Source organism: Oncorhynchus gorbuscha, linkage group LG04 (assembly GCF_021184085.1).
Source record: "Oncorhynchus gorbuscha isolate QuinsamMale2020 ecotype Even-year linkage group LG04, OgorEven_v1.0, whole genome shotgun sequence".
Lineage (NCBI taxonomy): Eukaryota > Metazoa > Chordata > Actinopteri > Salmoniformes > Salmonidae > Oncorhynchus > Oncorhynchus gorbuscha.
In genome coordinates, this window is record NC_060176.1 from 16,047,039 (window position 1) to 16,075,037 (window position 27,999).

At 43.9% G+C, this 27,999-nt stretch overlaps 1 protein-coding gene across 3 annotated transcripts; it reads left to right on the plus strand.

Moving 5' to 3' along the window:
• LOC124033747 (ubiquitin carboxyl-terminal hydrolase MINDY-2-like) lies at nucleotides 1–27,972 on the plus strand. Of its 3 annotated transcripts, none has more exons than XM_046345966.1 (9): nucleotides 1–597; nucleotides 1,974–2,031; nucleotides 7,355–7,419; nucleotides 16,956–17,114; nucleotides 17,851–17,953; nucleotides 18,912–19,054; nucleotides 19,957–20,130; nucleotides 21,344–21,520; nucleotides 23,708–27,972. In XM_046345966.1, the coding sequence occupies exons 1-9, from the start codon at nucleotides 172–174 to the stop codon at nucleotides 23,873–23,875; spliced, it is 1,473 nt and encodes a 490-aa protein (XP_046201922.1). In that variant the 5' UTR covers nucleotides 1–171; the 3' UTR covers nucleotides 23,876–27,972. The 3 variants fall into 3 exon arrangements, with proteins under 3 accessions (XP_046201922.1, XP_046201921.1, XP_046201919.1); XM_046345965.1 differs by having other exon boundaries at nucleotides 2–1,071; nucleotides 23,711–27,972; XM_046345963.1 differs by having other exon boundaries at nucleotides 4–1,071.
• The last annotated feature ends 27 nt before the right edge of the window (nucleotides 27,973–27,999 follow it).

Sequence of the window (27,999 nt, forward strand, 5' to 3'; positions counted from 1 at the left end):
CACTCACGTCTCCAGTTATTCTCTACTGCCTCTCCTTGGCCTGAATAGGCATTTCTTCCAGAACTCTGTCTGCTCTTCTACAGTGACGTCACTGGCAGAGATGTCATGGCGTCTGTGGGGCTGAAGCTGGAATTAAGCTAGCTTAAGGCTGTCGACAGTGTGTACATCGAAATGGAGAAAAATGCAAACCTGCATCGAGATGTTGGAGGAAGTACTCTATGTGCTACTATTGCAGGAGAGATGGGCGATATTAAACCAGTTGGCGGAATGAAGGGAGCGACCGATACGTGCAAGAATAGTGAGCGTTCTCTCAGTACTTTGGTTAGTTGTACTACTAGCTCCAGTAGTGCCCCTAGCACTGCTAGTAATGATATCTCCAGTGTTGAGAAATTAGATATGGCAGAAATGATCGAGTCTCTCCCGGTGCAAGAGAAGAACATTCATTCGAGTGGTTGGTCGGAGACATTGTCCTCTGGATCTGGAGATAATTTGAGTAACGGGATGGGATATGGCACGCAACTGGCTACAGGAAATAACGAGGGTGCCACCTCAAAGTTAGTAAACAATACAACGGATGGCGAGCCTTCTTCAATGGGGGTAAGGATTACAGATAGTGAAGCTGAGTTGTTGGGTCGTGAGTCAGTTGAACCAGCGAAGCTGGCAAAACCGACACACCTATGTTCGGACAAAACAAATACGGGAAACGTAAAATGTGGAGTTGCGATTGACAAAAGCATATGCGAGGGTTTGCAGAGTGGGAGTGACCCGTGCATCGCGGCAGAATCTAGGAGCGTCGACTCACTTGAGTCCTTCTCGAACCTCAACTCCTGTCCCAGTTTCGATCTCAACAGTGAAGGGTTGGAGGATAGGGGGCTGGCAATAACACTACAGAGCGAGTATGGGGCTGATGGAACTAAGATCCCGTGCACCAAGGACCGGGGCGCTGGCCAGTCCATATACCACATCAAGTGGATCAAGTGGAAGGAGGAAAACACACCTATCATTACCCAGAATGAGAACGGTCCATGCCCATTGCTGGCAATTATGAATGTCCTATTGCTGGCATGGAAGGTAAATGACTGACATCATAACCAGACCTCTGAGACAAGTTTACATGTGGTGTGCGTGATGCCATTTGGAACATTTTCACATCTACTATTTGTCAATACTAAATTCCTAATAGAGAAGTAATTCTGAAGCTGGTCGTCATAACTACGCTATCTGTTGTATTATCAGTTTAAAATAAAATGGAATGATCAGTAGTAAAATAAGCTATTGTCACCTGCCAGAATATAGAATACCATGAAAAGTTGAAGATTCATAAATAATCTTCCTTCATTTGGGCAGAATTTAAGTCAAAGTTCAAATTATTCCACTCATATGCATTCATCTTTATTTTCTCTTAATACTCTATTGTAATTTTATGATGGAGTTTGTTGACAGGTCACATTGACCAATTATACCATAGACCCAGTTGTATATATTTTCCCATGCTGCGGCCTTGGCAGCTTAGTCTCTCTCTTATAAGTAGTCTCAGAGCTTCCAATTTAGTCATTTTTAAGCCTCTGGTTTCATTTACATCATAAAGATGATGTTTATTTATTGTCAGTGACAGTTGGTTGGCAGGCGGTGGAGATTCTGATTCAGTATGTGGCTTCACAACTTAAACTGCAGCTCTGTGTCTGAAACCTTCCCTAAAACTTCACTACCTACTGTGAAAATGGGTGACATGAAAGTGACTGTAAACAGGATTCTTTGCTTCAAACGCCTGTGTGTGTGCTGACAGTTGTGCAACTGCTAACAATGCACTTCTGGTGACTTTAAACACAGTTTTCCACTTCCCAGGTGTGGGTGTATTTACTGTGAACCATAATCATGGGAGAGGGAGATTCCTGTCAGCCAGGTTCTATTGGCCTGACTAACTTTAGTCATATTGTTTGGTTTGTTAAATAATGTATGTGGTTCCATTACAGGTGAAGATGCCACCAATGATGGAGATCATAACTGCTGAACAGTTGATGGAATATCTTGGTAAGTACAAGTGGGAATCTGTTTACGAAACCGAAGACCCAAGTGTCATTTAAATCAGTGACCTGTTCTTTCGGTGCTCTCCTGGAGGGTGAAATGTACAGTTTATTCCTGGTCTCTAGTATTTCTCTAAGTTTATGGACAGTTGACCTGTTTTTTTTATTTTTAAGCCTGATACAAATTCAAGCCACCTTGACGGTGCTCAAAAGCAATGGGAAATACTGTATTTTTCTTTCGTTTTGAACCTGCCTGGAAGGTCCATGTCACAAATTGCTAGTCTGGCTGTAACTGTAGTACACCAGTGCAGTGGAGCATTGAGCTGTAGTAGAAACTAGCCTGGGAAGTGCAATGTGACCTTAATGACAGAGTACTGGAGGGCTGTAATTATGTCCCACTGCCTGGGAAGGCATTACTGTATGAATAATCACAGGACCTGCCTCACTGCATGCCTGGCCCTTCAGTTTTATTATACTAATTTCCTCACCTCCCTTCAGTAGACTGTGGATTTGCTGCCTCTCCTAGCTTTAGGATAAATTGCTATATAATATGGATTTCATATGATTTAAGCAATGGCACACAGTAATTGCATAGCTGCTGTGAAATCACCAATATGCCAATATTACCTGAGTTTTCCTTATAAATGAACAAAACCTCCACTTGATTTTTAGCCAGTGAATACAATGGAAGATTCTGTAATAAATTCAATACTGTACCTGGATCATTATACGCATTCTGGTCGTCACCTTGCTGCTAGACCTGCCCTCAGGAGAGTGCATATGTACTTGTACACCCATTAGTTATATGCCTGGAGTCCCCACAGATGTGGTGGGTAGGTTTAGGGTCATAAAATATTGTATGGATGAAGGGCGGGCAGGCGAGTTGAATAAAGAGAAAACAATGCATAAAAAATCCATAAATGTGCAATTCATATCTATAGAGTACATTGAGGTTTTAATTTAATTATTTCTGTCTGGCGTTAGGCCCTAAAGCTTAGGCTACACACTAACTGTAGTGCCCTAAATACACAGCAATTGCCAAATGCATTTGGGGACTTGGGCAGAAAAGTTCAAATCGATCCACTGAGGCAAAAAGGACAATGTCGGAGTTTAATTCAATAATAGAAAATCTGCGAAATGGAGCGTTGATGTTTGGGGAATATGTAGTAAAGTAGTAAAAAGGGAGGATGGCAGTTCTGGCTATGTCATGTGTGATGATTCAACAGTCTCAAGACGGGGAATTCAAAATGGCACATCAAGGGAACTACTGTTCAGATGGGTTAACTGAAATAGTAGCCTAACTGAAACGTGGATTGACTGTAGGTCTATAACCTCTCACATCGCCTAATATAATATTAACTCCTGCAGAATTAATAATAATGATTGTTTCTTTCAGCATCTTGAGAGAATGAATGTGTGGTTAGGGACAGTCTATAAAGATGGCGGTGCTATCTTTATCAGCATCATAAAAGTGTAAGCCATCACTTTACCTTTATTATTATTATCTTATTATTTAAACCACATAAAATATTTATCCAAGCCGGACTGAGATCTTATCAAAAACATGTTGAGCTGTTTTAATTTTCTAAACCGGTGAAACTGATGTCATTTAGACATTTTTGCATGTAAAATCTTTCATGTTTTTTTTAAAGTCATTCAATTTTCTCCTTGGTCCCAGAACGTATTTGCTGTGTGAGAGAAGCAGAGATGAAAGACAACAATTTTAACAAAGTCCACTATACTGAACAAAAATATAAACGCAACATGCAGCAATTTCAACCATTTTACTGAGGTACAGTTCATATAAGGGAATCAGTCAATTGAAATAAGTTCATTCGGCCCCAATCTATGGATTTCACATGACTAGGCAGTGGTGCAGCCATGGGTGGGCCTGGAGGGGCAGGCCCACATGGGAGCCAGGCCCAGGCCCAGCCAATCAGAATGAGTTTTTCCCCACAAAAGGGCTTTATTACAGACAGAAATACTCCTCAGTTTCATCAACTGTCCAGGTGGCTGGTTTAAGACGATCCCGCAGGTGAGAAGCCGGATGTGGAGGTCCTGGGCAGGCGTGGTTACACGTGGTCTGCAGTTGTGAGGCCGGTTGGACGTACTGCCAAATTCTGTAAAACAGTGTTGAAAGTGGCTTATGGTAGAGACAATTAACATTACATTCTCTGGCAACAGCTCTGGTGGACATTGCTGCAGTCAGCATGCCAATTGCACGCTGTGGCATTGTGTTGTGTGACAAAACTGTCCATTTTAGAGTGGCCTTTTATTGATGAAAAACAGCTCACCCGTGCATCGCTAATACCCATGTGAGGTCAGGTGGTATGGTCCAGTATAGACTGACCAGGAGGACTGAAGAATCCCTGTGGACCAAGCCCTGCTAACGTCAGGGAAACAGGAGCTGTCAAAGATCTGTCACTAGCCAAGCCCTCTTTTCATGGCAGTGGTCAGTTTGGCTTCAATTTTACCAGCTCTATAATTCTTTGACTGGTGCTATGACTAGTGTCCCGTTTTGAGTGTGTTCTAGCTAAATGCATCATATAATGACTGTTAGGCGTCAATAACAACTCTAACTATAAGAGAAATGGAGTCACCAGCTGCTGAGTTCTGAGAGACGCCAGAAGTCCTGAAATGTATCCACATTAGTCATGCCATGGGAGTTGTTTACTTTCAAATGATCATTTGGGAGTTCGGTATAGAGGTCAGTTTGTACCAAAGACTCCTGACTGTTTGTGCTACATTGTCCTACATTCTGCATGTGATTAGCAGATTCAACTGGTTTTTATTTAATCTGTATTAGTCATTATGAGCCAAGACACAGACTGTCGTTAATTTATGGCTATGGATATTTCTCACCATGGTTTAATTACAGTGTACACTGTCGTGCTTCATTGGGGGACAGATTAGTTAGCTACCAATAATATAAACAGCTAAATGTGATTGGGGAAACAGAGGGATGATTCTTCATTGTCAAGAAATATATTTTTGATGTCAGTCATGGGAATGTTCATTACATTTCTCAGTTTGCTGCTTCTCTTCAAGTATTTTTCATTAGGTCTAACTCAAATGTTGTATTGACTTCTCATTAGTGTGTTTTGTACCAGGGGTAATAATGATTGTATGCAATAATTTTGTTACCTTTTGGTTAGATGTTACATTTTTAGGATGCATTGGTTTGGAAAATGTCATTGAGAATTAGTAATTTTGTCTGTTGTTGAACTCTGTTAATGGGAGAGCCTTGTGTTTCCTCCCCACAGAATCTGCCTCTGAGTCCATAGCGCTTGGTGTCCATGACTGATAAATTATAATTGAATTGCATGCATTAGAGTTTGGTTCATTTTGCTGGAAGAAAAAGTATAATCTGCAGTGTGTGCATTTAATTGTCAGACAACACTATGACCAGGCAAATCTAATTTGACCTTCTTCAAATATGTTTTTATAAGAGAGGAGGCAAACAATAAACTGTACCCTGCTGGCCAACTGACATGAAACCCTGAGAGAGGAGCCCATTCAGACTGACCCAAAGCATTAGCACATTGAGAGACAGAGGTAGCCTAGTGTGTGGGTCTGATGGAACACAGAACCCACTCCAACCCCATAGCTCTATGTTCAATACCAGTAAGAAGCCACAGAGGCCTTTACCCCCTCTCCCACCCACTCAGGGCCCTCTCCCCCATTGTGCCCCAGATGGAATCTCCTGATTGCTCCCTCTGTCTGCAGCTCTGCACCTTGCTCATCTGCTCCTATACCCATGGTTGATTCCAAGTTCAGTGTAAAAACACTCCCTGTCTCTTTTGAGCACCCTGACTCAGTGAGCACTTCAACCCTTCTGCAAATCACAGGTGACAAACAGTAATGAAGCACAGCGTTTTCATTTCATGCAAACTCCTGTTTTTCCGACTGCCGTGTTAGATTTCCTCGGAGGAATGCTTATGGTTGTAGCCATCCCTCTTCTGTACATTGCCGACCTTTAACTGCGTTATGCAGGCTGTGTATGCGTATCATCCCAGATATGCCTCTGAGTCGTCTCTGCTCTTCTTTCACAAGTGCCCATAAATTGCAGCTCCGTGTTTGTGGAGACGGCTTTGTCTTTACTCCAGCTAGTGGCTGAGAGCTCATAGTGAATGGATTGGTCCCTGGTCAAACATTCATGTTGTGTAATGTCCAGGAGCAGGCAGATAGGCCTGTCTCCTAGCCTCACCACTGCACTTCATTACGCACAGTTATTGTTTTATGCCCAGACAAAAAACAATGGCTTGTGAAAAAGAGCTGCTCACAAAGAGCCCCATTTAACGTGGGCTGATTCAGGCGCTGTATTAATAACTACTGTGAGGCCCATAGGGGCAGAAGTGGAGGAGATGTATGTTGTATTAAAGAGGCTGCTGGTCGGTGTTGGGATTTAGTACTCTGTGGAGCATGCCAGTGAATCATCATCAGCAGCAGTAGAGGCCCGGGCAGGGAGGGCACAGTCTAGAGTCAGCTGGCAGGGAACGGGGCAGGCGGGGGGAGTTAGGGGGGGTATGGCCGGGGGTTCCCTGGGCATAGAAATGTCTGAGTCAGTTGACTGGCCTCAGCTGGGTGCATTCATGGCCAGGGCTGAGGAAGCCTGTGTCTGAGCAGAGGATATGGAGATCAAATCAGAGTAGCTCCCCGGCTCACAAACACACTGACTACTGGCTCACTTTGTTGAAGTAAGAGCAATCGTTGGATCATGAGAAAAAGTAGGCCTATTTTTGTTTTTCAGATATAAAAGTCTCAGAATCATTATCTTGTAACATAAAATATCTCGCGAGTGGGTATGTTTCTGGCAGCTAGACACTGCCGCTATGTGTTGCTCAGAGAGGGGAGGGTGGAGTTGGGTGCGACGTTAATGGTTGGATGACAGGTGCACTGTGATTAGCACCACAGGGCTCTTCACAAGGCTCTCCCTGCCCACCCCAGTGGCTGCTCTCCCTAGGTCCTACACTAAGCCCTTAACAACTCTCTAGAGGCTCCCCACTGGCCAGAGCTTGACTGACCCCGCATGCCTGGCCGAGCCCTTCCTGGAAAAACAGCTGGCCAGCGCTTAGCACTCAACATCCCGCTTCTCACTGAGGATTAGACACCTCTTATGAAATCAGAACATAGTCGATAATATCACCTCTTCACTTGGGATTGACGTAAGCAGGCTGTGATGTCACTGGTGAGCGGGCAGGGCTCTACCCTGATGATATTTCCCCTCTCAGCTCCCCTGTGTGTCTGTGGCTGCTTTACTTAGCCTGTATCCCCAGGTCCTCTGATGTTGCTTCCTCCTCTCTCTCTCCCTCGCTCTGTCTCCCCTGCAGGAGACTACATCCTCGATGCCAAGCCGAAAGAGATTTCTGAAGCCCAGCGGCTAAACTATGAACAGGTAAGGACTGTTGCCTTAACACAATCAAAAAGGGCAGTTATTCACTGATCATACCGGTTCATCTACCGGTTCATCTCTGTGGTTCATGTTGGAGAATCAGACAGGCATGCAGGATGAGGCAGGCGGGTTCTAGGTTGTTGGGCCCCCCCCCCCCCCCTCCTCTTAGATCTCTGATGGCAGAGCAGCAGCCAAATAGTAAAGCAGCATCACACTATTAACTCGCACCACGCCAAGGGGGCTCACTTGTTCTCACTTCCCAGCCTAAAATATCCCTGCCTACCATTTAGTGACTGCAGTTCCTGTCTTCTTCTTTCCAGAAATATATCATATTCTAAATGGCAACGATGCAATGTTAAGATGAGTGTTTATACGGTCATGTGCATTTGCGCAACATTTGCATTCGGAATGAATCTCCAGAAACACCTCTGAATGTATATTTATGTAAGATGAAAATAAGCAGCATGATGATTATGGTTGTATGGAAAAACAGCCCACTGCCCTAGAGCTGCGTTTAGCCCCTATATAGGTTCCATAAAAAACAGCCCACTGCCCTGGATCTGCGTTTAGCCCCTATATAGGTTACATAAAAAACAGCCCACTGCCCTAGAGCTGCGTTTAGCCCCTATATAGGTTCCATAAAAAACAGACCACTGCCCTGGATCTGTGTTTAGCCCCTATATAGGTTACATAAAAAAACAGCTCACTGCCCTGGAGCTGCGTTTAGCCCCTATATAGGTTACATAAGCTGTGTCTTATCAGGCCAACCGCACAACATGGTCATGAGGGGCAGGTCATGTCTCTTCACATCGCTGTGGGAGGGTGCTCAGGGATGCATGGCTGAGTTCAGATCGAGGCCAGTGCTGGGGCTCTGGGTGGTTCACATGGCCTGGCAGGGATGGCTTTATAATTCCCATCCACAATCCCATCCCTATCCCTGCTGCCTGGAATGTGGGAGGGCCATGGCCTTTCTTCCTCTCCTCCTTCTCTCCACTCTGCTGTGGCAAAGAACCAGCACATCTGTGAATGTTATTCTCTTCACGGACGTCATCGGGGAGGAGAACAGTCATGTGTGCGTGTGTACATACCAGTCTCTCGATTACTGTCCAAGGAGAATGTTCTGACTGCCGTACAGTCGTAGCTCTCCAAGCTCCTGCCAAGAATGCCAGCATCCTGGGGTCGCCTCTTCACTGTTGATGTTGAGACTGATGTTTTGCGAGTACTATTTAATGAAGCTGCCAGTTGAGGACTTGTGAGGTGTCTGTTTTTCAAATTAGACACTATAATGTACTTGTCCTCCTACTCAGTTGTGCACCGGGGCCTCCCACTCGTCTTTCTATTCTGGTTAGAGCAAGTTTGCTGTTCTGTGAAGGGAGTAGTACACAACGTTGTACGGGATCTTCAGTTTCTTGGCAATTTCTTGCATGGAATAGCCTTCATCACAAGAATAGACTGACGAGTTTCAGAAGGAAGTCCTTCGTTTCTAGCCATTTTGAGCCTGTAATCAAACCCACAAATGCTGACGCTCCAGATTCTCAACTAGTCTAAAGGTGGCCAGTTTTATTGCGTCTTTAATAAGTACAACAGTTTTCAGCTGCACTAACATAATTGCAAAAGGATTTTCTAATGATCAATTAGCCTTTTAAAATTATAAACTTGGATTAGCTAACACAACGTGCCATTGGAACACAGGAGTGATGGTTGCTGATAATGGGCCTCTGTACGCCTATGTGGATATTCCATAAATAATCAGCCGTTTCCAGCTACAATAGTTATTTACAACATTAACAATGTCTACACTGTATTTCTGAATAATTTGATGATATTTTAATGGACCAAAAATGTGCTTTTCTTTCTTTCCAAAAACAAGGACATTTCTTTACTGCTCAAAAAAAATAAAGGGAACACTAAAATAACACATCCGAGATCTGAATGAAATTTTTTATTAAATACTTTTTTCTTTACATAATTGAATGTGCTGACAACAAAATCACACAAATTATCAATGGAAATCAAATGTATCAACCCATGTAGGTCTGGATTTGGAGTCACACTCAAATTAAAGTGGAAAACCACACTACCGGCTGATCCAACTTTGATGTAATGTCCATAAAACGAGTCAAAATGAGACTCAGTAGTGTGTGTGTCCTCCACGTGCCTGTATGATCTCCCTACAATGCCTGGGCATGCTCCTGATGAGGTGGCGGATGGTCTCCTGATGGATCTCCTCCCAGACCTGGACTAAAGCATCCTCCAACTCCTGGACAGTCTGTGGTGCAACGTGGCGTTGGTGGATGGAGCGAGACATGATGTCCCAGATGTGGTCAATTGGATTCAGGTCTGGGGAACGGGCGGGCTAGTCCATAGCATCAATGCCTACCTCTTGCAGGAACTGCTGACACACTCCAGCCACATGAGGTCTAGCATTATCTTGCATTAGAAGGAACCCAGGGCCAACCGCACCAGCATATGGTCTCACAAGGGGTCTGAGGATCTCATCTCGGTACCTAATGGCAGTCAGGCTACCTCTGGCGAGCACATGGAGGGCTGTGCGGCCCCACAAAGAAATGCCACCCCACACCATGACTGAACCACCACCAAACCGGTCATGCTGGAGGATGTTGCAGGCAGCAGAACGTTCTCCACGGCGTCTCCAGACCCTGTCACGTCTGTCACGTGCTCAGCGTGAACCTGCTTTCATCTGTGAAGAGCACAGGGCGCCAGTGGCGAATTTGCCAATCTTGGTGTTCTCTGGCAAATGCCATATGTCCTGCACGGTGTTGGGCTGTAAGCACAACCCCCACCTGTGGACGTCAGGCCCTCATACCACCCTCATGGAGTCTGTTTCTGACCGTTTGAGCAGACACATGCACATTTGTGGCCTGCTGGAGGTCATTTTGCAGGGCTCTGGCAGTGCTCCTCCTGCTCCTCCTTGCACAAAGGCGGAGGTAGCGGTCCTGCTGCTGGGTCGTTGCCCTCCTACGGCCTCCTCCACGTCTCCTGATGTACTGGCCTGTCTCCTGGTAGCGCCTCCATGCTCTGGACACTACGTTGACAGACACAGCAAACCTTCTTGCCACAGCTCACATTGATGTGCCATCATGGATGAGCTGCACTACCTGAGCCACTTGTGTGGGTTGTAGACTCCGTCTCATGCTACCACTAGAGTGAAAGCACCGCCAGCATTCAAAAGTGACCAAAACATCAGCTAGGAAGCATAGGAACTAAGAAGTGGCCTGTGGTCACCACCTGCAGAACCACTCCTTTATTGGGGGTGTCTTGCTAATTGCCTGTAATTTCCACCTGTTGTCTATTCCATTTGCACAACAGCATGTGAAATTTATTGTCAATCAGTGTTGCTTCCTAAGTGGACAATTTGATTTCACAGAAGTGTGATTGACTTGGAGTTACATTGTGTTGTTTAAGTGTTCCCTTAATTTTTTTGAGCAGTGTGTATATATATATATATATATATATATATATATATATATATATATATATATATATATATATATATATATATATATATATACAGTGCCTTGCGAAAGTATTCGGCCCCCTTGAACTTTGCGACCTTTTGCCACATTTCAGGCTTCAAACATAAAAATATAAAACTGTATTTTTTTTTGTGAAGAATCAACAACAAGTGGGACACAATCATGAAGTGGAACGACATTTATTGGATATTTCAAACTTTTTTAACAAATCAAAAACTGAAAAATTGGGCGTGCAAAATTATTCTGCCCCTTTACTTTCAGTGCAGCAAACTATCTCCAGAAGTTCAGTGAGGATCTCTGAATGATCCAATGTTGACCTAAATGACTAATGATGATAAATACAATCCACCTGTGTGCAATCAAGTCTCCGTATAAATGCACCTGCACTGTGATAGTCTCAGAGGTCCTTTAAAAGCGCAGAGAGCATCATGAAGAACAAGGAACACACCAGGCAGGTCCGAGATACTGTTGTGAAGAAGTTTAAAGCCAGATTTGGATACAAAAAGATTTCCCAAGCTTTAAACATCCCAAGGAGCACTGTGCAAGGGATAATATTGAAATGGAAGGAGTATCAGACCACTGCAAATCTACCAAGACCTGGCCGTCCCTCTAAACTTTCAGCTCATACAAGGAGAAGACTGATCAGAGATGTAGCCAAGAGGCCCATGATCACTCTGGATGAACTGCAGAGATCTACAGCTGAGGTGGGAGACTCTGTCCATAGGACAACAATCAGTCGTATATTGCACAAATCTGGCCATTATGGAAGAGTGGCAAGAAGAAAGCCATTTCTTAAAGATATCCATAAAAATTGTCGTTTAAAGTTTGCCACAAGCCACCTGGGAGACACCAAACATGTGGAAGAAGGTGCTCTGGTCAGATGAAACCAAAATGGAACTTTTTGGCAACAATGCAAAACGTTATGTTTGGCGTAAAAGCAACACAGCTCATCACCCTGAACACACCATCCCCACTGTCAAACATGGTGGTGGCAGCATCATGGTTTGGGCCTGCTTTTCTTCAGCAGGGACAGGGAAGATGGTTAAAATTGATGGGAAGATGGATGGAGCCAAATACAGGACCGTTCTGGCAGAAAACCTGATGGAGTCTGCAAAAGACCTGAGACTGGGATGGTGATTTGTCTTCGAACAAGACAATGATCCAAAACATAAAGCAACATCTACAATGGAATGGTTCAAAATAAACATATCCAGGTGTTAGAATGGCCAAGTCAAAGTCCAGACCTGAATCCAATTGAGAATCTGTGGAAAGAACTGAAAACTGCTGTTCACAAATGCTCTCCATCCAACCTCACTGAGCTCGAGCTGTTTTGCAAGGAGGAATGGGAAAAAATGTCAGTCGATGTGCAAAACTGATAGAGACATACCCCAAGCGACTTACAGCTGTAATCTCAGCAAAAGGTGGCGCTACAAAGTATTACCTTAAGGGGGCTGAATAATTTTGCACGCCCAATTTTTCAGTTTTTGATTTGTTAAAAAAGTTTGAAATATCCAATAAATGTCGTTCCACTTCATGATTGTGTCCCACTTGTTGTTGATTCTTCACAAAAAAATACAGTTTTGTATCTTTATGTTTGAAGCCTAAAATGTGGCAAAGGTCGCAAAGTTCAAGGGGGCCGAATACTTTCGCAAGGCACTATATATATATATCTATATATATATATATATATATATATTGTTCTTGCCTTTTTGTTTGATATTGTCTGCTGCATATCTGCTGCATATTTGAATAGTCAAGCTCCTTTTATTATGATTTTGAAGAGTGTTGAAGGAGTTCATCATAACAGAGTTCTATTTATAAATTCTGGCTTCAAAACATCAAATATCATCTGTCGGAGAATATGAGGATTAAAATAGCGATTGCTTGGCTGCTATTAAACAATAACTCAGAAACTGGAGCGATTAGTAAAGGTTTATTCTGCAAAGACTGGTCATGTTCCCATAAATGGCACTCCTGAGAGATTGCACACTAGCACTATTCACTTGACAGCTCTTTTATGGTTATACGGTATAGAATATTCTATTTTATTGAGATAGAGATGTTCCTAAAAACAATAATGTAGCAGGATGGGAGTGTGTCGCTGTATGCAACATGATTGTGGATTTTAAGAGTGCACAGTTGTAGACTAAAATGCAGACTTAAACTGACGTAGGCTACTGATGGATTCAATTCAAATGTAACATGTTAAACTGTAGTTTTATCCTGTTTAGTGAATGATTACTGTGAGAATTAATGGAGTTTAAGCCCTGAAACTGTGTGTATGCTAATTTAGAAACATAATCCAATCAGAGAAGAGGAAATTGCCTAGGATCAGAGAGCAGGGTCAAGCCCAGAACAGAAGATGGACAAGGTGGGATTCTGACATCTGGCTGAACAAAGAGAGGAGCATGGACATTCCACAGGAGGCAGAGGGAAACTCATTGGGGTCATAAATGTATCGCTGGGGAGGTGACAACTTCAAGATGGTGGTGACCAAAAGGAGGGAAGAGTATAATATGTTTTGTGAACTTTCTAAATATGTGCACTCAGCTGAATGTATCCTTGGTATTAAACACTTGGAACTTCTCTTGAGCTTTTGGTCTCAATTTCTTATTGCAGAGGTTGCAATAACGTTTTCCTTTTTAACACGACCTAATAAAGTTTTGTGACAGATCTCCATAATACTCAGGGAGTTGTCCAGAATGCCATTGACATGAAAACTTAAGCAAAGCTCTTGCCTGTGTCTGTCAATTAGTCTGTCAGTCAGCTTCGTGGTCAGCCTGATCAGCCTGATTTGCCAGCGGATAGAGGTCTGGAGTCACTCACCAGTCCCAAGTGGAAGCAGAGCGTGTGTGAGAGAGAGAGAGAGAGACGTGCTGGTGAATGAGCGTGGTCATGTGTGTGTGTGTGATTGCTGGGGGGAATAAAATTTTGATCTGGCTCCCAGCCTGTTAGTGGAACATTACAGGAAGGCCGGCCTGTTTATCCAATCAGTCTCCCTCTTTCGTAAAAGCTGGAGTGGAACCATTGAATACTGGCCTTCATTTTCCAGGGAATAGCCAACTGTACATCATCACATGCAAATATCAAAGGCTCTGTGTGGATCCCATTTTCAGCACAGAATTTATGATTAGTGTGGTTAGGGTGGCACTTAGATGTAGTCTGGTCATAATCTGTAGTCTGTGAGCGGCTGGAGCTGAGTGGAGCAGGGCTTGGCCACACAGCAGGAGCACTGGGCAGAGCGGGAGCAGTGGGCGGGCATGTTCCTGATCTCTTACTGTGCTGCCAGCTTCGCCACCCGCCAGACAGAGACGCAGTGCCCACACATTTGTGTGTGCACTTGTCAGTGTGTGCGTTTTTGCCACACTGTGCTGACTCACGTTTGACTTTTGCTTTAGCACCTGTCCTCAAAAATGCAATTAGGAAAACAAGGAGGATAAAGCAGAGAGAATCCTTGCTGTGTGTCTCAATGATGGACAACATGACCCCCCACAAAAAAAAAAATTCAGACCATTATTCCTCCTCCACCAAACTTTACAGTTGGCACTATGCATTGGGGCAGGTAGAGTTCTCCTGGCATCCACCAAACCCAGATTTGTCTGTCGGACTGCCAGATGGTGAAGCATTATTCATCACTCCAGAGAATGTTTCCACTGCCCCAGAATCCAATTGCAGTGAGCTTTACACCACTCCAGCCGATGCTTGGCATTGCACATGGTGATCTTAGGCTTGTGTGCAGCTGCTCGGCCATGGAAACCCATTTCATGAATCTCCTGGCAAACCGTTCTTGTGCTGATGTTGTTTCCAGAGGCAGTTTGGAACTCGGTACTGAGTCTTGCAACAGAGGACAGACAATTCTGTGAGCTTGTTTGGCCTACCACTTCACAGCTAAGCCGTTGTTGCTCCTAGACGTTTTCAGGGCAGATATTTGACCAACTGACTTGTTGGAAAGGTGGCATCCTATGACGTTGAAATCACTGAGCTCTTCAGTAAGGCCATTCTACTGCCAATGTTTGTCTCTGGAGATTGCATGGCGGTGTGCTCAATTTTATACACCTGTCAGCAATAGGTGTGGCTGAAATAGCCAAATCCACTCATTTGAAGGGGTGTCCACATACTTTTGTGTATATCTAGTGTAAACAGCAATGCAAAGCACTGTGGAAATGGAGGAAGCCCCCCGCTTAGTGAGGCGCTAATCAGTAGCTCTCAGGGGGTTCATCTGATGTCATGTGACTGAAGCTCTCTTCCTTTGGAGTGGAGCAGCTGCATGGTCTGTTACATGAACCATACTAATCCTCCCCACAACTGTCCACAGGCGTCCAGCGAAATGATTTTCAACGACCCACACCGCTAAGTGCGAAAGCTGGAAAATCTCCCTGCTTTTGGGAATTTATTTTCCCTCCTATTGACAGGTTATCCTCTTAAAAAATTGAGAAAACACACAAAAGTCACCCACTATCACCTCTCTGTGTGTGTGGGGTATGGGGACAGCTGCAGAGGCTCCCTGTGACAGAGACCAAAGCAACGGTCATCAAAATTGTTAAAAGGTTTTGAAAACAATTCTAATAAATGCAGCAGTTGGACAATAGATGAAAACACTCCAAACTTTTAGATTTTTTTTTTTTATCCATCAGGATTGACTGAGTTATAGCACATAAAACATTTTACTGGCACTGAAAAATAATGAATGGCGTTCAGGGATTTTGTTGGGAATTCAGGTGTTTCTTTTTTTTTGGGGGGGGGGGCCCGGGGGGCACTCACCATTTTATTTATAGATATATAAGTCAGGTATTTCTTTTATATTTGATATTGTTAAAATAAAGAAAATGTGTACTTGAAACAGTTGCATAAATACAATGGATGTATTTGCATAAATGAAACATTAACATAACATTAACATATGGAACAGGGCTGCAACCACAAACACCTCCTCTGTCTAGGACTCTTGGTCTACCTGCACTCACCTGTGCTGTCTAGACTGCCTAATTCATGACTGTTGTCACGTTCTGTTGCATAATTCAACAATTGTGCCAATAGCAGGATCCCCTCGGATTAAAATTCAACACGCTTGGCTGTAGATTACACCTACCGATACATACTTTGACTTGTTTGCAAGTTCAGACATAATATCACTATAATCCGAGTGTTCATTTTCAAAAGTTGCATCCATTTCAGTGCATTTAATTTGTTAACATTTCAATTGTAGCAAATTATTACTTTTTTCAGTTCCACAGTTCCACATCAAAGTAAAGTGATCTTTCTTCTCATTCTTGTGTTGAGATGTGTTAGATCCCCGAAATAAGCTTTAGTGTTCTTATAGTTGCAACAGAAAGACAATGTATTCTATTTAGCCCATTTCAGGCGTTACCGGAGTGTGTTTGACAGGTCATTACAAATATTTCCGCGGTCGTAACGTTAATGACTAAAAAAGACAGGCACAAGCAAAAGTATGAAAGAGTCGTAGAAGTAATGTGAAAGCAATCAATTCCGAAAGATTTAAGTTACAAGTGGATTTTGCGTTCCTCAAACACAGGAAACAGATGGCTGAAAAAGACATGTGCGTTGCTACAGACGGGTCTTGTTAGTCTTTTCTGTGTCTGAGGGGCGAAAGACAGGAGGGAGTGATGAGTACGGTAGACAGGAAGTTCCTTGGTCAGGACACTTTCTGATTTGTACAGTTTGTATACTGAACTGATAATACAAACTAGCAGGTTTCTGTGGGTGAGTCTGCGGTTTTTCGAGCTGTAACTGCTGTAGTATGTGACAGTAGTTGGTTCACTGTCCTCAACATTTATTCCAATGTCAAATCTTATTTCCTGTGGTCCTGTGTAGCTCAGTTGGTAGAGCATGGCGCTTGTAACGTTGGGTTCATCCCGGGACCACCCATACGTCCTGCAACTGTATTTATTCTGCAAATGGCATATATATTATTATATTTCATATATTATTTCAATGCCATAGTTAACAACAATTCTACAAAGACCAACATCCCTGGCTAAAGACCTTGAAAAGGAACATGACTTTCTATTTGTTGTCCCCCAGAACATGAGTGATGCCATGGCGGTGCTGCACAAGCTGCAGACAGGGCTGGATGTCAACGTGAAGTTCACAGGGGTGCGGGTCTTTGAGTACACCCCAGAGTGCATTGTCTTTGACCTGCTGGACATCCCTCTCTACCACGGCTGGCTGGTGGACCTGCAGGTGAGAACCCTTCCCTCTCTCAGCCCCCTTTAAAAGTAGACTCGGTGAGTTGACATAAATGCACAAAGAAAACAGCAGTAGTGGGTCAATATCCGCAATAACTCCGAACATTGAAGCCTGAGGCTGACCTTCTCTGCTGTTTTGGTCCTGTAGCTACCATATTGTAGCAGCGTGAAGCAAACCCCGTGCACATGCCCAGATCCTCTGTGTGACTGTGAGAGCAAAGTATTGCATCGCACTCATTGCAGTAACTGCGGTGCTGCTCACGGCAACATCATAACGCTAAGTCTACCTTTTTAACCCATGTAGCTATTGCTATGATATACAGGCAAATATATTGTTTAAAGGCACCTTGTCCTAGAGAGATTTACACAGTTATCAAAACGTCACGCCAGGGTAAGCCTCCACGAAAAACACAGCCCTTATTTGAAGTGTTTCTAAAATCCCCTGTGGGAAAAATGAATGGTGGAAAAAAGATTGGAACTATTTCCCTGTTTGACCACTAGGTTTTATGGGTATTATAACTCATACTGTGGTACTCTATAGCCGTTTGTCATATAGACCAACTCCACACATTATTTATGAAAGAAATTACTTCAGAATGACTGGTTAGTGTACAACTCATATTGAGTATTTTTCTTTTGAAAACATGACAATATGTTCTTGTCGCTTGTTCTTCACTGCATAATAGAACACAACGGTGGATGAATTCTCTCCTGTTTTTATGTTCCTCCAGATGGGCGACACTGTGAAGGCAGTGGGTAACTGCAGCTACAACCAGCTGGTGGAGAAGATCATCTCCTGCAAACAGTCGGACAGCAGCGAGCTGGCTGGGGAAGGTGGGTGGACCGATGGACTGGAGGGGATGTGTTGCTTTCTTTCTCGCTGCCTCTCCGCTACACATCCCAGGCTGCTTGATAAGGCCGGCATTTCCTCCTATTGCGCTGAGCAGATACACGGAGGCCTGGGCTACACATTCCTGTGGACGACTGGCTTTAGTTGAGCTCTGTTCCTTTCCCTCTCTCACGCTGCTTGTATTGCTCACCCAGGGCAGTTCAGATGTATTCCCGTCATAGGCACGTTTGCTTCTGGGCTGAATGTTTTATGTTTTTAGCATCAAGTTTTATTAGTCATATATACGGGATACGCATGGTAGACATCGTCCAATGAAATGCTTACTTGCAGGTTCCTTCTTGACAATGCAACAACAATAAGAAAGAATAAAATACAAGAATATGAACATAAGGTAAAGACTCCGTAGAATAGAATAAACATTTTAGCATCATCACATAAATAAACAAATAACGAAAGAGTGAGTCAGTTAGCGGGGCGAAGAGCTGTGTCTCAGTTTCCTCTCCAGTGCTTCTCCACGGTCTGTCTAGTTGTCTCCTTGTCTGAGTTATAATATCACCCTGTCTCTTCGTGTCACTCAATACAACTCTGTCTATCTCTTTCGCTCGCGTTATCTCGCTCTCTTTCTCTCTGTGTCTCATTCTATGGGTCAGTGTGTCTATCCTCGTCCGTCTGTACATCACTTTATATCTCTATATCAGTGCCTAAGTCTTTGTCTGTTTTTCAGGTTGTCAGTCTTGTGTGTCTCTCACTGACTCGCTCTCTATCTCTTGCCTTCTCTCTCCCCTCTCTCTCTTTCTCCCTCTCTCTCTTTCTCCCTCTCTCTTTCTCCCTCTCTCTGTCTCCCTCTATCTCTTGCCTTCTCTCTCCCCTCTCTCTCTTTCTCCCTCTCTCTGTCTCCCTCTCCCTCTTTCTCCCTCTCTCTCTACCTGCCTCTACCTGCAGGCTTTGTAGCCGAGCAGTTTCTGCACAGCACGGCCACCCAGCTGACGTACCCCGGCCTATGTGAGCTCACGTCCACCGTGCAGGAAGGAGAGCTCTGTGTGTTCTTCAGGAACAACCACTTCAGCACCATGATTAAGTTCAAGGTGAATGACCACTCAAGTCATTGACAAGCCTTTATCCACTGCTTTATGCTGCGTGGTTATGACAAATGGGGCCTTGCAGTACTGTTTACTGTGAATGGGTCTTCTTTACTTTCCTCTGCTACAGCGTCCCCAAACCACTGTCCATTATGAACAAAAACAAGTTAAGTCTGCCTTGTCCTCTTAGTAGGGAAAGTTATATGTTATATAAATGAATTGCATAATGTTACTGAATTCATATCACTCAGTCCCAGATAAGCCTTTATTTAAAATGTATTGCTAGCTTCCGGATCAGATCACCCCATTCTATGTATTGTAGGTTGTTGACACATGGGGACTTTCTTTCATCCAAGTCTTTTCAACCATCTGTTAACAGCTGAGCACTGTTAGTGTGTTCCCCTTCTACCTGTCCTCCCCCTCCCAATAGATCTCCCCACACCCCAGTCCCAGGTGATGTAATGTTCAGTACATAGGGTTCTGAGGCTGGTGTGAGGGCATAAATATAAATGCCCCAAAGAGCATGGTAGACACGTGATGAGGACCTATTCAGCACCTAGAGTCTGAATGCTATCTACGATGGTTTGAACCGCCTTGTGCTCCCTCCCCTTATCACTGCAGCTGGGACAGGCTCTTTCTGTTATCTGTAGCAGGGGAAGTTGAGCAGGCCTGTCTGTGTGAGAGTGTGTTTGTGAGCATGCTTGCCAAGTGAAGCAAGCTGTGTGTAGCACCCATGACCCCAAGATAAATACTTACCAATACCAAAGCCCCCCTCATTTAAAGGCACAAACACACACAGACCTGTTATCCAGGGTTAACCTACTACAGGAATAAGAGTGTGTGAAAGTGTGTAGATGTATTTTCTGGCAGTGATAAGACGTGTATAACGTGTGTCTCCGTGTGATCAGGGCCAGCTGTACCTCCTGGTGACAGACCAGGGCTTCCTGACAGAGGAGAAGGTGGTGTGGGAGAGCCTGCACAATGTGGATGGGGATGGCAACTTCTGTGACTCTGAGTTCCGCCTGCGACCCCCGTCAGACCCAGAAACGGTGTACCGCGGACAGCAGGACCAGATAGACCAGGTCAGACCACTACTCCAATTGGGCCCTCTGATCCAGTTCCGCTTCATTCATGGGAGCAATGACAAACAATGCTGAACACCCATTGAGCTGAATCATGGCAGCCATTTCGCACTGTTGGGTGCACCACTGCCAGAGCCCTCTTGCAGAGGATATATACCATGGAGAACAAGGTGCACAGTCACAGTGCAGCATTACAAAAATACTAAGTCAGGGTGAGTCACTATCAGAGTGTACCTGATTGTGGTAGCAGGTAGCCTAGTGGTTAGTGCGTTGGACTAGTAACCGAAAGGTTGCAAGATTGAATCCCTGAGCTGACAAGGTAAAAATCTATCGCTCTGCCCCTGAACAAGGCAGTAAACCCACTGTTCCTAGGCTGTCATTGAAAATAAGAATTTGTTCTTAACTGACTTGCCTTGTAAAATAAAATAAAAACAGAGTGGATTGTATAAAGGGTACAGTAAATATTACACATCTCCTCTATCTGGGCTCTGCTTTCCCGTGGCTTCCTAGCCTGCTCCATCTGCACTCGGCTCTACTCTGGAGAAGTAGTGGGGAAAAGTTCCTCAATAATAGATGTTCAAAGCTCCTCTGCTCTCCTGTTAACCCCCCACACACACACACACACACACACACACACACACACACTCAGGGTTTTGATGTCTGAATGCCTGATCTGGCGCCTCCCTCTGTACTGCGCTGCATCACGCTGCACTTTGATTGGCTGTTTAATAATGCATGATGTGGTTTGTGTCCCCTGTGCAGACGACAGCTGATTGGCTGGCCCGTTAGGCCTGGTGGCAGGGCTGCCCAGCAGCTTGTCCATCTGCCAGGGTCCATATTCACCACCCTCACCCAGTACAGAGAGGGGGGAATAGTCATCTCTACTCACACTCTCATCCACCCAGACACCCTTATGCTTGAGAGGGCATATCATAGCCGACAATTAAGACAGTCTGATGCTGCACTCAGGAAAATATTTGGTTTTACTGTACATGAGGGTTATGAATGAATAAAGAGGTGTGTAGCCCTGACTTTAAAATGGGTGGTGTTTTGTAGCTTACAACTAGGCTTACTTAAACTAGGCTTACTTGGCAGTGGCACATCACTCTGGTAACAGTGTTAAACATCATGACGTGAGACTCATTGACCTGGTCCTATTCTCTTTTTCTCTCTCTTTACACCCCCCCCACCGCCCTCTCCTCATCGTATGCAGGACTACCTGATGGCGTTGTCGCTGCAGCAGGAGCAGCAGAGTCAGGACCTGCAGTGGGAGCAGCTCCCCGAGGGCATCAGTGACCTGGAGCTGGCCAAGAAGCTGCAGGAGGAGGAGGACCGACGAGCCTCCCAGTACTACCAGGAGCAGGAGCAGGCTGCCGCAGCACAAGCCCAGGTCGGGGAAGGAGCCTGGGAGGGAGGGAAAGGGGAATACCTAGTCAATTGTACAACTGAATGCCTTCAACTTAAATGTGTCTTCCGCATTTAACCCAACCCCTCTGAGCAGGAGGGGAGCTTGTGAGAAGGGGGAGGGAAGATGTGAGGAGTGGAATTGAATGAGGAATATGATGAGAGAAAGATGTGTAGGGAAAAAGGAGGAATGAGGATGAGAAAAAGGGTAAGGGTTGTCAGTTTATATACACTGCTCAAAAAAATAAAGGGAACACTAAAATAACACATCCTAGATCTGAATGAATGAAATATTCTTATTAAATACTTTTTTCATTACATACTGTAGTTGAATGTGCTGACAACAAAATCACACAAAAATCTAATTTATCAACCCATGGAGGTCTGGATTTGGAGTCACACTCAAAATTCAAGTGGAAAACCACACTACAGGTTGATCCAACTTTGATGTAATGTCCTTAAAACAAGTCAAAATGAGGCTCAGTAGTGTGTGTGTGGCCTCCACGTGCCTGTATGACCTCCCTGCAATGCCTGGGCATGATCCTGATGAGGTGGCGGATGGTCTCCTCCCAGACCTGGACTAAAGCATCCGCCAACTCCTGGACAGTCTGTGGTGCAATGGAACGAGACATGATGTCCCAGATGTGCTCAATTGGATTCAGGTCTGGGGAACGGGCGGGCCAGTCCATAGCATCAATGCCTTCCTCTTGCAGGAACTGCTGACACACTCCAGCCACATGAGGTCTAGCATTGTCTTGCATTAGGAGGATCCCAGGGCCAACCGCCCCAGCATATGGTCTCACAAGGGGTCTGATGATCTCATCTCGGTACCTAATGGCAGTCAGGCTACCTCTGGCGAGTACATGGAGGGCTGTGCGGCCCCCCAAAGAAATGCCACCCCACACCATGACTGAACCACCACCAAACCGGTCATGCTGGAGGATGTTCCAGGCAGCAGAACGTTCTTCACGGCGTGCTCAGTGTGAACCTGCTTTCATCTGTGAAGAGCACAGGGTGCCAGTGGCGATTTGCCAATCTTGGTGTTCTCTGGCAAATGGCAAACAGCCTGCACGGTGTTGGGCTGTAAGCACAACCCCCACCTGTGGACGTCGGGCCCTCATACCACCCTCATGGAGTCTATTTCTGACCGTTTGAGCAGACACATGCACATTTGTGGCCTGCTGGAGGTCATTTTGCAGGGCTCTGGCAGTGCTCCTCCTGCTCCTCCTTGCACAAAGGCGGAGGTAGCGGTCCTGCTGCTGGATCATTGCCCTCCTACGGCCTCCTCCACATCTCCTGATGTACTGGCCTGTCTCCTGGTAGCGCCTCCATGCTCTGGACACTACGCTGACAGACACAGCAAACCTTCTTGCCACAGCTCGCATTGATGTGCCATTCTGGATGAGCTGCACTACCTGAGCCACTTGTGTGGGTTGTAGACTCCGTCTCAGGCTACCACTCGAGTGAAAGCACCGCCAGCATTCAAAAGTGACCAAAACATCAGCCAGGAAGCATAGGAACTGAGAAGTGGTCTGTGGTCACCACCTGCAGAACCACTCCTTTATTGGGGGTGTCTTGCTAATTGCCTATAATTTCCACTTGTTGTCTATTCCATTTGCACAACAGCATGTGAAATTTATTGTCAATCAGTGTTGCTTCCTAAGTGGACAGTTTTATTTCACAAAAGTGTGATTGACTTGGAGTTACATTGTGTTGTTTATGTGTTCCCTTTATTTTTTGAGCAGTGTAGATATAGCAGTCAGGGGCTTAGTCAGATAGAAATTAAATATATAGCTGACATGAATCTGTTGTACACAATACATGTTCTATCTGAATGTATCTCTATGTTCAGATACAGCTCAGGGCTGTTCTTACGCACGACTCAACGCAGAGTGCCTGGATACAGCCCTTAGCCGTAGTATATTAGCCATATACCACAAACCCCCGAGGTGCCTTTTTGCTATTATAAACTGGTTACCAACGTAATTAGAGCAGTAAAAATAAATGTTTCGTCATAGCCGTGGTATACGTTCTGATATACCACGGCTGTCAGCCAATCAGCATTGAGGGCTCAAACCACCCAGTTTATAATGTTGCTTATTCACCCGTTTGAATGAGCCACAGGTAGGTATTATGGTTGACACTCCTGTTCCATCCTGTCTGTGTTGTGCAGCAGCCAGCAGAGGGAAGTGACGAAGCAGACAGAGCAGAAGCAGCATCATCATCATCAGCAGCAACAGCAGCAGCTGGAGCCATTCCCAGTCCAGGGAAGCAGCCCTCTGCTGGGGAGCGCAAACCCAAAAAAGAGCCCAAGGATAAAGACAAATGTGTTCTATTGTAACAGGATGGTTGTGTGTTTGTGTGAGAGAGAAAGAGGGGGGCAGCATTTTTTTTCACATTGACCTGACAGCCTACGAACAGCCCCTTTTGAAAGCGAGAAATATCGATGAGACAAACTGAGGAGTTGCCGTTCCCAAGCCACTGGTGCCTGCCATCCTCTACCCTCAGTGGGCCCGGACAACAGAGGAAGGGACGCTATGACAACTACCACTAATCTTTTGTACAGTTGGCCAAACTTTGTTACAAGTCGCACAGTGCACTATATTTGTGATCTGGGGTCAAAGTTAATGGGGGTGGTTTTATAGTAAAATTAGAAAAATTCCAGAAACAGGATGCTGGGAGGGAAAGAAGTCAAAATCTGAAGTATCTCCTCTCATGACACCAATGTTTTTAAAGGAAATCGTTTTCATTCATTTTCATCATTGCAGTTGATAAGCTATTTTTTTTTTACAGCACATATGTGTAGATATGCCTGCTTTGATTCAGTTCAGTTTTTGAGCAATAGACTCTACTGAAAACACAACCTTCGTTTGCTAGCTATTGGTTGGTGGGGGTAATTTAGCTCCTTCCAATTGGAGATAATCAAGAGTTTGTTCAGAGTCTTATTGGGATAGAGATGAGGTGATAGTGACATCAGTGAGTGTAATATCTAAGCACTCCTGTCTCTTCGCCACGTTAATGGATGCCAAATTACTACTTTAAGTGTGTTTTTGCGTGTGTTTGCATGTGTGCTTGTATGCGTGTGTCTAAGAGTATTATAGAGAATAATTTATTTTGGTATATACTTAAATGGAAAGGGATTCATTTGTTTTTGCCGGTTACAAATTAATGTAAGACCCTGTTGTGACGAGCCTTTTGTTTATCTCTCCATCACTACCCACATCCCTGTTCTTCCTGGGAGGCCTGGAAGTCAGTGCCATACTCTGGTAAGGGCTGCCTCTACCAACCCTCATCTTCCATTTAAGACTCGCCCTATCCAGATTGGCTTTACCAGAGTATGGCAGTGTTGAATTCTGGTGTGTGTGTATGGCATTGGTGTCTACAGTGTGTATGTATGGCTGATATACTTAGCTGCATTGATTTATGCTCTTAATTTCAACTTGGAAATAACCTTAACGTCAACAACAAAAATGTTTTCCAATGTATATGAGCAGTTGGATTGAAAGATATGCCATGTATTTAATGTCTCATATTTGCTGTATATGATTCACATCCAGTAGAGTCTGAACAATCACACAGACAGAACCATGGAAACACAGGCCGGTGCACCTAATTTGACTACTGTCGCTCACTCCCTGAGAGACTTGTCTGGTTATTGGCTGCAGAGGAAGAGTGATGGTAGTATCCCACACTAATAGTCTTTAGTGCCCAATGTCACACAGATCTGCCGGCAGTTATGTTGTCAATATGGGATGTTGTCAATATGGGAAGCCTCATGACCGAGTTGAGTTAAGGAAGTAGGATTTTCTAATGTAGCCATGTTTGAATCCATGTGCTTCTCCTACATCATCTGACATTCAAACAAATGTATATACATTGTGTACATACCTAATGCACATTTATGACAGAGCTAGCTAGTAGTTTGCACCATTGTCCTACTATGGTACTGCCTCCTGAGAGATTTACTGTTTTCTATCTACACATTCCAGCTGGATGCCTTGACTCAAGCCTTGTGTTATACGTCAGACCTAGAAACACAGTTATAGGGGGAGACGCCTCGCAGTGCTGCTAGTTAAGGGGTCTCTCATTTTTGGCTGTTACATTTTGTTCTCATTGTCCAGAAATGGACAACCCCAGCCTTCAAGGACAAGTCCAGTACTTAGTATTTATTTTTGCCTGGCGACTGGCTGCATCTTGTAGGAGTAGGCTACCTGACTAACCGGTAGTAAGGCTTATCTGCAGGCTGGACTTGAGTACTGGGGTTAGCTCAGCCTGTCTATACAGTCCTCACGAGGCCACACTTACTCTGTATATAAAATGCCTTACAACATTTACAATATATTTTATAAGAATAAACGGAAACAGGTGTATTACTAGAATGAGACAATCTGTAGATTTTAAACTATTCATCAGAAAAACTCAGGCCTTCTCTGAAGGGACATATCCTTGAGTGTCTTTTGTAAATTGTTTGTGTATTAGCTGCCTTGGCAACAGCAATGATTGATATATATACCATTGTAAAGTATTGAATATAGCCTGTAGTAACTCCCTCAATGTGTTGTAATGTAAATGTGTAACCACGTATAGGTATCAGTAACAAATTATTTCAACACATGGTATCTAACTAGGTCAACTTCATATCAGGATGTGCATAATTATCGCTAGTTATGTTCATGGATGGCGTATCAATGGGTTTCTGAGCTTCTCTCAGGCCTACCTAGTCAAAGGAATTCACAATGACTTTACACAAGAATAAGTTTGCCCCTTGTAATGGAATTCAAGGCTGTTTTTCAAAAGTGAATTAAACTGCGGCTGCTTTTATGTTCACAATGACTACCCAAAAAGTAATATATGGCTGAATAGACAGGACTTAAAGAGAAACACCTATGTTGAAGCGAGCGTGTACATCCTGTTTATGGTATGCTACAGTATGTCCCTTACATTATTGACTAGTGATTTTGTGAAAGGTTGGGGGGGATGGGGGAAGGACCACGTCGTTTCGAGAGTCAGGGACACGATCCATATTCTTGTTTCTTTCGTAAAATTAACATCCATTTTAAAGTTACCGTCACACTGCAGCTTGAATTATACTTGTTAATGTGGTCAACCTTCCCAATGGCCTCAACCCATTTGTAACAACGTTCAAAAGGCAACTAGTACTGAGTATTATGAGAACCTCAGAGGGCCATTTTATCTAATTACTTTTGAGGTTTTGGGGGGAGCAACAAGATGTTAACACATGCCTCACATTTTTTTTAATTAAAAAAATGTGCATAAGCTTGCTTTGTCATTTACATTGCATTATTTACCAGTATCTAGATATTGTTTTGTGTTTCAGCTTGAATGTTGTTCCTCAAAATAATTGATAAGGATTTTGTTTGTGGAATGTCTCGAGTGAATATGTGTAAGCCTTGTTATAGTGCTGGGGTGGTAAATACTGTACAGTCTGTTGACAAGGTAGTCCTTGAACATATAGTCATTGTAATTGGTTTTGCACTGTTACATTGATATGCACTACGAAGGCTGTGTGTGGACATGCATGTTCTTTCCAAGCACATCAGATCTGATTGAAGACCAATTAGTGAGAAAAAAGATCAGAATTGGTCTGCCTGTGTAAACGCAGAAGAGAAAATACCTCATTTTATACAGAATTAGAAATTGTGCGAGAGTGCTATTGTTCTTTGGGTACCTTGTAAAAATGGAATACTGTCTAGAATTGCTACAACAGTAGCTCTTCAACAGTCAGTTGAATATGAAATGCTCAATTGTTTCTGTATGAAAGGGCTGGTTAAATATTTTGGCTAAAAGTACATTAAGTACTGTGTAGCCCTTTTCAATAAAAATTGATGCAACTTGATCTTCAGGTAGCTGTTCACCCGCTAAGGCCAGAATTGTTTTATAACATTTGCGTAGCTTTTCACACAAAAAAAGTCACTGCCACTGGCTGGTCATCTAGAGGGAACGGATTTTAAAAGTTGGCTATTTTGACATTGATACTGTATAGATTGGAGAAATTGGATTTATATGGGAAATGTGTCAAATCAGATATACTGGAGCACAGAACATGAATGCAATCCACCATATTGATTTAACTTGTTTTGTATATGTTTCCTTTTGTTCTGTTGAGATTAAATGCAATTATATTAACCCCAATGTTATGCTGAATGCAACAAATGCATACTAATGACATTTAGCAGAGTATAATTTCAATATTTTCACTTATGTTTAACCACACACAAAAAGGTCAATCCTCGTGTTGGAAGGTTCAAATGTTTATCTATATACATATGACCAAATAATGTATGTAGCCTATCACAGTACCGTTGCAAAATGTAGATGGTGTTTCTTCTGTAACAAAATGCCTTAGACGAGGGACATTCAGCCTGATTATTAAAGTAAATGGACAATAAAAAATAACTTGTTCTCTTTTCACAACCACTCAACGTGTGATGTCTTGTATGTGCA

What these genes read in the sequence shown, in the direction of transcription:
- LOC124033747 (XM_046345963.1), top strand. Translation starts at nt 172, where the DNA reads ATGGAGAAAAATGCAAACCTGCATCGAGATGTTGGAGGAAGTACTCTA. An exon ending in CAGCGAGCTGGCTGGGGAAG is followed by an intron (nt 17,954 to 18,911) that starts GTGGGTGGACCG and finishes CTCTACCTGCAG; the next exon opens with GCTTTGTAGCCGAGCAGTTT. An exon ending in CTGCCGCAGCACAAGCCCAG is followed by an intron (nt 21,521 to 23,707) that starts GTCGGGGAAGGA and finishes TGTGTTGTGCAG; the next exon opens with CAGCCAGCAGAGGGAAGTGA.